This window comes from Colius striatus, chromosome Z (genome assembly GCF_028858725.1).
Source record: "Colius striatus isolate bColStr4 chromosome Z, bColStr4.1.hap1, whole genome shotgun sequence".
NCBI classification, from domain to species: Eukaryota; Metazoa; Chordata; class Aves; order Coliiformes; family Coliidae; genus Colius; species Colius striatus.
In genome coordinates, this window is record NC_084790.1 from 7,810,585 (window position 1) to 7,823,589 (window position 13,005).

The window sequence follows — 13,005 nt, forward strand, 5'->3', positions numbered from 1 at the left end:
GATGAAAAGAGGAACAACGGATATTCCACAAAGACAGCAGCAGGTAATGCACAGGAAAAGTATTAGAATTAGCCTTAAAGTTTCCAAATAAAATATTAAGATTACGAAATAACAATTCCAGCTTACATGTCTTAAGAAAGCTAAAGAATTTTTCTGATAAATACATCCAATACATTTTCAATGTGAATCCATCCAGTAAGAGATGAGTATTTTGCCCATTAATGAGCACTTGGCCCATTAATGGTAGTGTTGGACAATGACAAAAGTATTTTAATGCTCATGTTATAAATATATTTTTCTCATCCCTTCATTACTATGTCAATTCAAAAAAAAGAGATTCTGTGAAGCCTGACAGCTCATTTTGTCAGACTGGGGCCTCATTTATATATCAAGTAACTATTTATGTAATACAGCTCATGAAGATATCAAAACTTCAGATATTGAGAAATACGGGATGCTAATAGGTAGCTTTAAGTGTTTCTCTCTCTAACTTTTAAATAACACAAGTCACCATATAAAGTACATTAGCTCACAGCTACTATGTTTAATGCTTTTTAAGTACTAAGAGGTAACACTTCAACATTATTTAAAGATTTATTCTTAGTATTATAGATAGAAAAGTGAAAATTTTGAAAGTATTTATTTACTTAAGATATAACAAAGACTTAATAAAACCTATTGCTGAACTGTACCTGGTTTACGGCATATGTTTGGCTTAATGAGAAGAAGCATGAGAAATTAGCTTCTTCAGTAATTATTAAATTAATTATTCAGCAAAAAAAAAATTAAATCAGAATAATGATAAAACAGGACTAGAAAACATTATGTATTTTACTTGAAATCTCTGCTTAGGTAGACTTAGAAACCCACATGATGACATTTAAGGCTTACGCACGAGAACAAATACTGTTTCTTTGTCCAGTAAGACAATCTTTAGCTATAAGTTTGTCTCTATTAGCAAAGGGAGGTGAAGACTACAATAAGTTGTGTATAGCTTCTCTTTACTGCTACCTCATATAAAAAAAAAGTGCTAGAATAAATCAAGATGTTAATGCATCTTTGCTTCTTTGAACATTAACCAGTAAAATTCCCTTAACCAGCAGGATTAAAGAGTTTCTTTGTAACAAAGGAGACATTAAAGAGTAAGAACAAACAAAATTCAACAACATTCCAATGATGCTCTGTAACTCTCAATGATAAGAAATTTTGGATAACTAGTTTCACTATGAAAGTATTCTTCCCTAACTTTATAATAAAGTTACATATATGCAACATGCTCTCGTTATAAGAATCCTTACCTCTGGATCGCACTTACTCAGCTGGTCTTTTTGAGCAAACCTGTGCTTAACAGCCTGTAAAACAGGATAAAGACAACCTGCACACTGGATACCAATAAACATATTCAATAAATACTGCATAAAATGCCCTAAATGGCAACCTTTATTAAACAAAGTTCAAGAAAAACATTCAACATAACAATCCTTCTATATTTATCTTTTTAATGCCTGGATAGTAAAATTATTAAATAGAGAATTAGCAACCAAAAAGGAAAAGAATAATATGAGCAATTTTTCCCCCTATTTTTCCTGTTACACTCTGCTTCTTGTTTATACAGTTGCTATGTAAGGATAGATTTACTAGATTTGGTCCACTTAACAACAATAAAAAATATTGTTTCAGTTCTGCAGCAAAGTGCAAGCCTTAGATTCCCCTTGCAAGTTCCTTATGGTGTGAAGACAGGGCAGTAGGTGTAAAAATATATTGTTATTATTGCTATATTTAGTTATGGCCTAGTGTTACAATCTTACTCATACATGTTATTAGAAAATAGGTTTTAGGAGAGATTGTCTTTAGGATTATGATTACTCCACCTGCACGTTAAGTACATGAGAGTTCGAGGGAAAGAGAATATGATATTAAGTGCACTTGTTGGGTGTTGTATACATGAAAAGTCAAAAACATATTTATTTCTTAAAGGTCTGGAGAGTTTAGTCTTGATAAAATGTCACTGATAAAAAATGTAGCATTTGAATGTATATAGATTTCAGCTGCATGAGTCTTCTATTTGTTAATATTGTGTTCAAGCATTGTGTGAACTGATGACCTAAAGATCTACTTCTTTTACTACTAAGGCCTTATATTAATATACATAAAAGACCTTATTTCGCAGTTCCAAACACAACATAGTGCTGCATGTAAACAAACTCCTACAAGAACAGTTGCACACCTTTACCTTCATCACTGTTTATATAGAGATAATACATCCTAACATAAAGTAATTCATTGTTTTTTCTATATATGAAACATCTTTAACTACCAATGTATCACATTTATCAGGACTAGATATGTGACAGCATTAAAACAAAGGAGTGTATTTAGCTCTACTTTTAACTCACAATAAAAAAAACATTTATATGAATCAATAAAGCAATTGCTCTAGGATATGGTGAGTTTTAAAAAGATGTTAGTGCCATTTAGCAAGAGAACAGGAAAGTCATAGAAAGACCATACTCCAAAGATATTTCTTTCAAGAATATTAGCTACTACTTATGTCATATATTACATCATGATTTAAAGAAGTCCACTGTATCTTCCACACACCCATGCCTACCAATTACCGTTATTAAATTATATTTTAACTAATGATAGATGTGGTAAACAGGGATTATTAAACACTGCAGGTTAAAAAGTATTATTGCTATTCCAAAAGATGTTATAATACCTACTTTGTTAGCTCAGTATTATAATGAAAGATAAATTTAATAACATATATTTTATGCTGAGAAAGCATTAAGTGATTGTTACTTACCACAGCAAAATACATATGTTTTATAACAGCATTTTTCATTTCAGCAAGCTGCGCATTAGACACAATTTGGTCTGTTTCATGTGCAGCCAGAAAACAGTTCATTTGTCTATCCTTGGTATTTCTTATTTCATCCTGTGCAGAGCAAAAAAAAAAGTTAGTTTCAAAGCTAGTGCTCTAAATCAGCTTTTATGTGCTAAGACTTTTTGTATATTCCTTTGCAAACACTTGTGTGCATATGCATGCTCATGTAATTGTTCAAGGGTCTACATTTTGTGCCAGATAGACAGCTGGTGGTTTGAAAACAAACCACTGATGTTGTAGGAAGCTACAGAATAGGAATTATCAATGTAAGCTTCCCCATAATTATTTTCCCTAACTGACTTAGCTGACTTTAACTCTGATTCAATCCTTGTGGCTGAAACAACAGCTGTGTTTCCATAATGGATTATCTCTCTGGACTTCACAAAAACTAAAAACAAAGCCCACAGCTTCTCAATTAATAAAAAATATAGTAATGACTTTTTAAGACATTTTTTCATCAATTTGACTACGACCGTGCATTCATTTTATAAAGGTCACTACAACAAAATCCTCTCAGTTCTTGCCTATAAGCTCAAACTAAAATAGCAATTGAAAATTGAGAAGGGTTTTTATTGTAAATAATTTATTCTCTAAGTCCAGCTATCATTTTCAGCTGTTTCTTCACCTCTGGGAATGAGGAAGAACTTCTCAAGAATTTTCTAACTCATTCTGAAAAGACTCTCAGTGAAGTCACAAGATAACTTGTGTTAGTAAAAAATAACTATAAAAATATGTTAAAGTTATTTCAGGATATGAGAACACCACATTCCAGGAAGAGTTTCAGTATACGCTTTTCATCAAAGACACACAGATTAAAAATAAAACATCATCTTTGGTTTAGGTAAGCACATGTACAACCACAAAGCCAGTCTCCTCCTGCAGTGTGATGAGTGGAAAATACAGATGCAGGTGGAGTGTTCCCCTCAGTCACAGTACTGATGGTCATTTTATATTTGGAGCTGGTGGGAAAGCCTTGGGGCAGCTCACCTTCTAATTCAGACATATCTGATAGGTGAATCACCATGGATAATATGGTGAAAAACACACTACTGCACGTAATCATAACATGCAATCCAAGAACAGTATATATTTTTAAGTTTTCAAGACAAAGTTTAAAACATTGCATGTTTCATCCTGGTTTCAGATTTTCCCTTAAATGTATCATTCAAACCAAAGATACTTCTACAGGTCCACAACTATTTTTCTAAAGAGACACTGAGGTTTTTTGCACATTATAGAAGACAAGTAATTATTTTGGTAACTTTTAAAAAATCTAAATAGCTTTTGATGAGCCAAACTCCAATGCAATAACTAACCTTTACTTCTTGTGGCACTTTCTAACCACTTTTTTTCAACAGGCTTATAAAAATACTTATATTCAAACAACTTATAGTAGCATCTTGGCAAAATCTGTAGCATGCATCCAACAAAGCATTTAAAGTCTCTGTTTAAATTAGAGACTAGCTCTCTAAAATGATGCATGTGCTTTAATCTTGAACCTATAAATCTGACACCTTGTAGGACCGAATCATTAATGACAATTCCACAGAGTATTTTAACACTGCAGATATGGAGTGGAGATCCTAAAGCCAGATACTGAAATATAAAGATGAAGCAAAGATTTTGTTAAAAAACCAAACCAACCAACCAAACAAACAAAATCACAGCAATAATAGTCTGAATATCTATGCAGCTCCATTGGAAAAAAAAAACCCAAAACATAATACTGTGTTGCTGAATTCAGTATCTAGACATACATGAGGCTGTTTTGGGGAGGAAGTGGGTATTTATTTTTGCTAGAAGTAGCAGTCAAATAGAAGGACTACAAATTTACAAAGTTGGAATGTTATAGTGAATTATTTGCCAAGTACTTCTGGGAGGGAGAGAAAAAGAACATGCCCATAATGTTCTTTGATAAAGCCTAATACATTTGGACAAGTGTTGTGATTTGATTGCCTATGTTTTATTCTTCTCCTTGTAAGACACTAGGAGTCTTGGCAGTTTGAGTTCTTTAGATGCATTTAAATAGAAAGCTAATGCTCTCTTGGCCTCTAAGGTGAGTTAGTTTAATCAAATCCAAGAAAAAAAGGAAAGATACGCATAAGTTAATGGACTGCTTAAGATGGAAACCTGTTATCACAGCTGGGAGGAATTCAGGGTGCATAGCAAGAAACACTTTATTCTCACAGAGATCAATAAAAGGTGAAGTAGCCATAAAAACTTGACACTCATTCCCTTATTAAATGCAAATGTCTATCTTAGCTGAAAGGTGTAATAGAGAACAGTTTCCCTGAGCAAGTTTCATTAAGAGGGTAAGCACTAGGCTGAGATCCCATGTTGATGTGTTTTACTCAGGGTAACACCAAGACCTTTCAAACCTCTTGTCACCTTTTAGTAACAGCTTTAGTGCTCATTAAAACTGGAAGAGCAAAGTATATACTTTGATCTGAAGAATCCAAAGGACTTTCAAATGAAGTAGGTTATTCCTGTAATACACAGTTTTAGCTCCTACTTGCTATCAAAGGTGGTACTTTCGTTTAGCACTTGACTAAAATCATCCCACAGTTGGAGGAACTACCAGACTAAAAGAATCTTCATAGACCTTTGAGTAGTTCCAGGTCAAAATGACAAGAAGTTCTGAATAGTGCATCTGAGTCAATAGTTATTGTGCAGTTGGTAAGCAAACAACTATGAATCATGAAGCTCACATCTCTCTCTTGGGAAATTTTAAGAAGAAATTCCAGTTCTACTATATTCTGCATGTACAAAGAAATTCACTCAACAGTGAAATGTCCCCTCATAGCACAAAGAGAAAGATTAAAAAAGCTGCTTTTTCTGCTCTGCCTTATCCTTTGCTTTGCATCACTGTAAATTTAAATCCTGGTGCCATTTGGGAGTTGAATGGTAAGCTGAACTCTCTGATCCATTTGATACTGCAATGGAATGCCTCATCTGGCTTACTCATTCCAACCAAAAAAAAAAACCTCTGGCTCTCTGGCATTATGACTTCTTGTCTGGTTTTGATCCTCCAATAAGGTCCACACAGGTACGCATGTCTTGGTCAATCTGATGATGTCACATCTCATGTTCTTGTTTAGTTAAATGATGAAAGCTACTACTGGGACTCAGGAAAATCCTCTTTGATCAAGAAACACAGAGTTTGCATTCTTAAGAATTTGACACTTTTGACTAGTAGAAGAGAAATTGGTTTTGTCATGAATGGTGACAGATTTTCAAACACAAAAAGAAGCAAAGTTGAATCTAGTATTTGCACACGTGAGCATCATGTGATTTGAGTTGTGAGGACTCACTGACACTTTCTGAAACACAGTTACATCCCTTTAGACTCCACAGATAAGAGACTGCAAACGCAGAAGCATTACAGTATACAAACTGCTCATACATGAGAGATTCTTAACAAGTCCTCTTGGCATGCCAATCCGTCCTCACAGAGCTCCTGTTGCTTACAGCAGTCTTTCAATTATTTTTATGTAATTTTATCTACAAGTACAGCTGATCTTTCTACAGCAATGAAGAGTTAAAGGTACATTCAAATAGCAGTTAATACAGCTATTTTAGGAAATTACAACTCTTTCAGCATCAAGCTCAGTGCATTGACCAAAAAGGGAGGGGACCAGCTTACATTAGCTTCCTGGAATTGAAATAGTCTAAGTAAATTTCCTCTGCCTAGTATACCTTTTCCTCACAAAACACACTGCAACCAGCAGTCCTTCCCAGCCCTAATGGATGGCTGGCAAGCTGGTTTTGAGTTAAGAAAATGACTTTTAACCAAATAATCTACAGCCTATTTTATGATTGCCTATAACATTAAGAAAAAAGGCAGAATAATTGTGACCTGATGTAGGTGAACCTGCTTCTGCAGGAGGGTTGGACTAGATGATCTCTAAAGGTCCCTTCCAACCCCTACCATTCTATGATTCTATGAAGTTATTACATTGACACTGAAGCATGAAGATACTATTACAATACTGCCAACTCCAGTAAAAAATAGACATACATATTCACATATATAGGTAGACAGATAGATACACACAGACATGTTTGAAATCCTTACCAAAATAAAGAAAAGATAAATGAAAAACTACTTTTTTTAATCGGTATTTTGTAAATAACTAACTGTTTAGTTGGTGATCACCTACAGTGTAACCTCCTCCTGAAGTCTAATTTTTCCACTAATAGTAGCACAAAGAAGGAGCTAAAGGAGAACACGAAAAGGAAGAAGAAATAACGTATGCTTCCTTGGTGTTATTTCTTCTGGTCTGAAACAAAACACTGCTTTTGGAAAGACAAGTTTTCTACTATGGAATTACAGAATGGTTGAAGTTGGAAGGGATCTCTGCAGATTATCTAGTCCAAGTAACCAGCCCAAGGAGGGCCAACTAGAGACAGGTGTCCAGGACCATGCCTTTTGAATATCACCAAGGAAGAAGACTGCACAGCCTCTTCAGGCAACCTGTTCCAGTGTTCCATCACTCTCACAGTTAAAAATACCTAGAAAATACCTAAAAATACCTCTGGTGCTTCAGTTTGTGCCTACTGCCTCTTGTCCTGTGACAGGACATCAGTGACAACAGCTTGGCTCTGTCCCCTTCGTGTCTTCCCTTCAGGTATTTACATACATTCATGAGCGTTCTCTTCTGTTAGATAAATCAGTCTCATAATCAGAAAGTTGTGTTATCATTCATAATCCCCTCTATTATTAAAGCTGTATCATTTACAGTAATCAGTAAACCTGACATAAATTGCTAACAATGGAAAACTAATTTTAGGTATGTTTAAAATTTACTTACCTCAAAAAGGTAATCTCCTATATATTGCAATGGGTAGCATTGAGTTTCAGAGGGATATTTTTTGGTTTGCGCAGGAAAAATGTTATTATTGTTGAATACATGAGTTATATCACACCCAGCACTTTGAGATGAACATATGGTTGCCTTTCCAGCCTGAAGAACTCTAAATAAACATATTTGAAAAGATGTATTTACTGCATTATAGTAATACTGCCCAAAGCTACATTATCATTCACAAATGACAAGCATGCAAGTGCAAGAGAATAAGGGCTCTAGATGTATGGCACTGCCCAACCTTCATTAGCAGGATAAAAAAAACATTTAAGAGCCTTCAGAAAAGGAAAGAAACCACCTAAGATACTCTTCACAGTTTAACACTATTAAACCCAATGTACACTTCCTACATATCTGATAGAAAGCTTTACCTGTGTACTTTTTCAAAGACTAGATTTGGTAACAGTAACTATAATTTATTGCATTATGTCTGCCACAAATGATGATGGTCTTTCAACTAAGTTTTGCAATAAATTAGGTGGTTTACCAAAAATGCAACACTGCTTTTCTGAACTACACCAAGATATTTTCATAACACAAATACACTTTTGTACTAAGTTATTCAGAGCATTTAGTGCTGTCCAATATCATACACAGAAAACAGATTTGTCTGTCACTGGGACACTATTACATGTAAGAGTTGTCCCAGGGGCAATTCCCAGAGTTGTATCACTTGAACTATTCCTATCTTTTAGAAAAGATGCTAGACAAAAAGAAAAAAAAATGGTGGAAGAAAGAGGGTCTCTTTATACTCTGGATATATATGCTTTATTTTTCATAATCCAGGTATGTAAAAAGAGAATAATGCATGTCTCACACATTTACCCATCCAACAGCTAGGCACTAAGGGCAGAAAAATCACAGACTGTGAAAAAAGGCAGTGTTGTAAATACAAGAGAAAAATCAGTCTTTCCCCAAAGCTATAGTGGTTGCTATGACTGAAAACAGTACTTTCTAGAGACAAAAAAATGTATACCTTTTAGTGTTTTCTGACAGTAAAAGGATCTCCATATTGGTGTATGGGAAACTGTCTGGAAAAAGAGATTCCTTCCATAAAACTACCTGTACACCTGTCTTGCTGATGAAGCTCCTGCTAAAGGTTATTTCTAAGGCAAACAGAGAGTTGAGCAAGACAGTATTTCAATTGTGTTATTGTGAAGATCTGCATAAGCATTTATTATAGAAGAAGGAGCATTTTCCACAAGTGTAGCAGGATGAGCACTCCCTCCTGCAAGACAGCATATGCCAACCTCTTTTGCTCAATCAAGAAAATACCACACCGAGAATGTTATCAGCCGGCAACATCAGAAGATAGTAACTTCAGCTACACCTCACTTTGTCTTCATGAACCAGAGACACATGTTCTGCAGTGTGGCATGCAGCCCTATACCATCACCAACCAGATAAACCGTGCTTCCCTTCTTGCCTATGCATCTGTGGTATGCCTACACCTAGTAGTCCCAACTAAGTGGAGTGTCAACAGGGCAGGAGGGTAGGACAGCACCTGCTCCAGCAACTGTAAAGCTCTAAAACAGCATCAGGACATGTTTGCTTTTACTGTACCAGAAGTAAACATTACACAACATTCTCTGTTTGCAATTCAATGTACTATTTAAACCATGGAAACCAAACACATAGGAAGAGTGGGGGGAGAAAAACTGAGTCACAGAATTCTTGTGTTTCAGTTGTTTTCTTTTTCTCTGCTTTTCCTTTACACTTTTGTCCCTTCCCTTCTGAACTACACATCAAAAGTATCTGTTACAGTACAAATGGGGTCTTCAGAAGAACAGGAAGCTGCTGCAGAGATGTGACACAAAAAATGGATTTGAGTCACAATGACCTGGTCATAACATACAGTTCACAGCTGGCTCAGCTATGAAAGTTTTCTGTTCCAGCTACTCTTTGACACTCAGAAAAAATAAACAATTGCTCATTAAAAAATTAAGCTTATGTATCTTGCCTCATGAAGAAAGTTTCTGTAAGCAAATTACTTAAGATGTAAATATGTGTGAATGTGTGTTACTTCTGACACTAAAAGAAAAAAAAAAGCAGTGATGTTAAAGATTTGAAGTCATTTTATTACAAAAAGTATTGAAGTATACTAATGAAAACAATTCAGAATTTGAAGAGATGGAGGTTATTATGGACCAAATTAACTGGGATGGAAGAATAAAAACATGTTCAACCACACAGTAAGTGTTCCATTGTTCATTATTTAAGCTTTAAGATGTATCGTACCTTCTAACAGACGCCACTCGTTTATCACCTTCCATAACAGGGAGGACAACTTTCCATCTGTGGAAGGCCCCTGGAGCACCAGAGCGCGTCAGTTCTTCGCGCCATCTTTTAGGTGCAGATTGCATTTGAGGTGAATAATGGGTGTCTTTTTCAATTTCATATCCCCATTCGTACATTGTTTCATCAAGCCATCTGCCACTTTCAGCACTATTAATTACGTACTCCTTGGTTAGTATCCACTTTCCTAAAAAGCAAATGAACTGTCAACCATGAAAGATTTTTTTGTGCAGACAAATAGCAATCAACTGAAGATCTAATATAAAATTAGCTTGAACCTTTCTTGTACAAATAAAAGTTGAAAGTACCATTTTAAAAATTTCTTGCTACTACAAGAGTTCTCCTCTTCACACTTTAGAATCAGAAATCTCAATGCCACTGGTTTTCTTTAGTGATGAAGTACCTTTTTACCCTTCCTAGATAAAACACTTGTCTATATCCTCAAAAATCTGCAAATGGAATTTTTCAGCTTCCCAGACTTGGTTCTTATGACTTACATAGAACCTTGCTTAACCCTTCATCTTTAATACCACTTGACACTTTTACAAATGTACTTAAACATATCAAACTGAAGAAATACTTCACCATCAATGTCTAAAAAGAGCAAATAGAGGTTTTAGCAAGTAAGCTGTTTCTTTTATATATTCTTAATATTACTTGCACTGCGACTGTAGTGAATACCAATATTAGGGGGAGACAGTTTTAAACTTTTGTCTTTCCCCTTTCTTCTTTTCATATCCTTTTCTCTTATCCCTTGGCTCCACCTCCTCCGCCTCTCCTCTTTCATCTTCTGCATGTATGCTTTTGATACTGTGTGTAATGATCTTCCCCTTTTTGTCTGTCTCTCTCTTCTTACAGGTTCAGGTCAAGAGCCATGGTTAGTACCCTGCTCCTGTATTGAAACACTACCTACAGAAGACACTGTAAGAGAAATTGACTTGAATTGTGTGAACCTAATTGGTTTCACAGAACAGCAGGGTTGACTGACAAAATATCTCAGTGCAGGAGCACAGATGGTACTTCAACATAACCTAGCATAGGTACCAGTAGACTTGTGACTGGAAAAGGTATGCTCTGCACAACCTGACTGTTAAAATCACTTTCATTTCAAAGTTCTCATCTCTAAACTTCTGTCAGGTGGGAAGTCCGTGAAAACCGGCACCCTTGTTAGTATTTCTGTTTGCCTCTAGGGACTCCTAAATGAGCTTAAACGTGATCTTTTACATTTACTGGGTAAAAACTGCAGTAGGGATCAACACACTCTCCTGGCCATCAAGAGCAACAGGAATGATTCCGCAAAAACCAAACCTCTTCCAGGATCAAAAAGTACAAGACGGTTTTGGGGAAAACGTGCATGTATAGAAACATGACTGAGTTTTGCATTGCCATGTGGACACTCGGTATATCGTTTCCACTCAGTTCAAGAAACATCTCTAGGTGCTTTAAATCCCCAAAAGTTAAAAAAACCCATCAAGTGAATGGTTAATAATAGTTAAAACTAAGTGCAACAACAAAAATCTATCTACATTTTAATATTCTTCTCTTCATGGAGAAGAATCTTTCTTTTTATTAGAGTGCAATCAGAATTTTACATTAGTACAATGAATCACCTGTGTAGACTTATACACTCCCCCTTACAATCTAGCAGCAACAGACCACTGAAAATGCCCACTAATAAGGTATGGAAGTATAAATATGAAATTTACATATATCTCTAAACCCAAATCTATGTTTAATTATTTCTATTAGTTGTGTCTGTATTTTCAGTTATTTTGTTCTCTCTTAAATTTAAGATTATTGTCATGGTTTAACTCCAGCTGTCAACTAAGCACCACACAGCCACTTGCTCACTCCTGCTCCCAGTGTGATGAGAAGGCAGGAAAAAAAAGTAAAGCTCGCAGGTTGAGGTAAGAACAGTTTACTAACTAAAAGGAAATAAAATATAATAATAATGATAATACAAATATAAAATAATTGTAATGAAAAAAACTATAACAAAAGAGAGAGAAATAAAACTCAAGAAAAGACAAATGGTGCCGCATGTGATTGCTCACCACCCTCTGACTGATACCTGATCAGTGATCCACTCCTTCCCACCAACTCCCTGCAGTTTCTATACTGGGCATGATGTCCTGTGGTATGGAAGGCCTTAATGCTGTGCAAGCTCTGCTCAGCAGTAACCAAACATCCCTGTGTTACCAACACTAACACTGTTTTCATCACAAATCCAAAACACAACCCTACACTAGCAACTATGAAAAAAATGAACTCTATCCCAGATAAAATGAGGACAATCACTCATCCTAAAAATCACCTTAACACTTTGATACAATACAGTATAGGGAAAATAAAGATCATGTTTAACTAGTTAATAGATCAGTATTGTGAAATCCCACAACTCCACAAGATTTTCTAAACACATGATAAAATCCTTACAGGTAATCTGTCTATAACAAAATCTTAAAGCGTAGAATTCTCTAAGAGCATTCTAGTTGATTATGTACAGGATTCCAGCATCAGGCCTTAGGTAAAAGAAAACCAAGAGGAAAGACCAGAGGCTTGTGTCAAAATGGCAAAGGCCTGGAATTTTCTCTTGTGTAGAAACAGTATTTTACAGACAGTGATCTATACCAGTGAATACTGGAAGTGAATTTGCTGCCAAAAATCCAGGCTGACTAAAAGTATCCATACTTTCTCTGACCTGTTTTAAAGCAATCCATTTTTAGTGCTCATATCATGATGTAACTAATACAGAACAAAGTTTTCTGTTTTGGAACAGATGTAGATAAAATAAAGATGGCAGAATCATTTTGGTTGGAAAAGCCCTTTAAGATCAATTCCAACCACTCACATAACACTTCCACGCCACTGTCCCTCAGCACCTCATCTCCACAGCTTTTAAGTAACTCCAAGGATGGGGACTCAAATACCTCCCTGGGCAGCCTGTGCTAGTGT

The 13,005-nt window shown here is 35.5% G+C and overlaps 1 protein-coding gene across 1 annotated transcript in view; it reads right to left on the minus strand.

The window, feature by feature from the left end:
• SLF1 (SMC5-SMC6 complex localization factor 1) overlaps nucleotides 1-13,005 on the minus strand; it is a 37,365-nt gene that overhangs the window by 22,563 nt on the left and 1,797 nt on the right. The window contains exons 4-7 of the mRNA XM_062018584.1: nucleotides 9,994-10,237; nucleotides 7,702-7,864; nucleotides 2,810-2,941; nucleotides 1,299-1,352 (exon numbers count right to left, since the gene is read on the minus strand). Coding sequence (XP_061874568.1) covers nucleotides 1,299-1,352; nucleotides 2,810-2,941; nucleotides 7,702-7,864; nucleotides 9,994-10,237 — 593 coding nt within the window. The remainder of the gene's footprint in view (nucleotides 1-1,298; nucleotides 1,353-2,809; nucleotides 2,942-7,701; nucleotides 7,865-9,993; nucleotides 10,238-13,005) is intronic.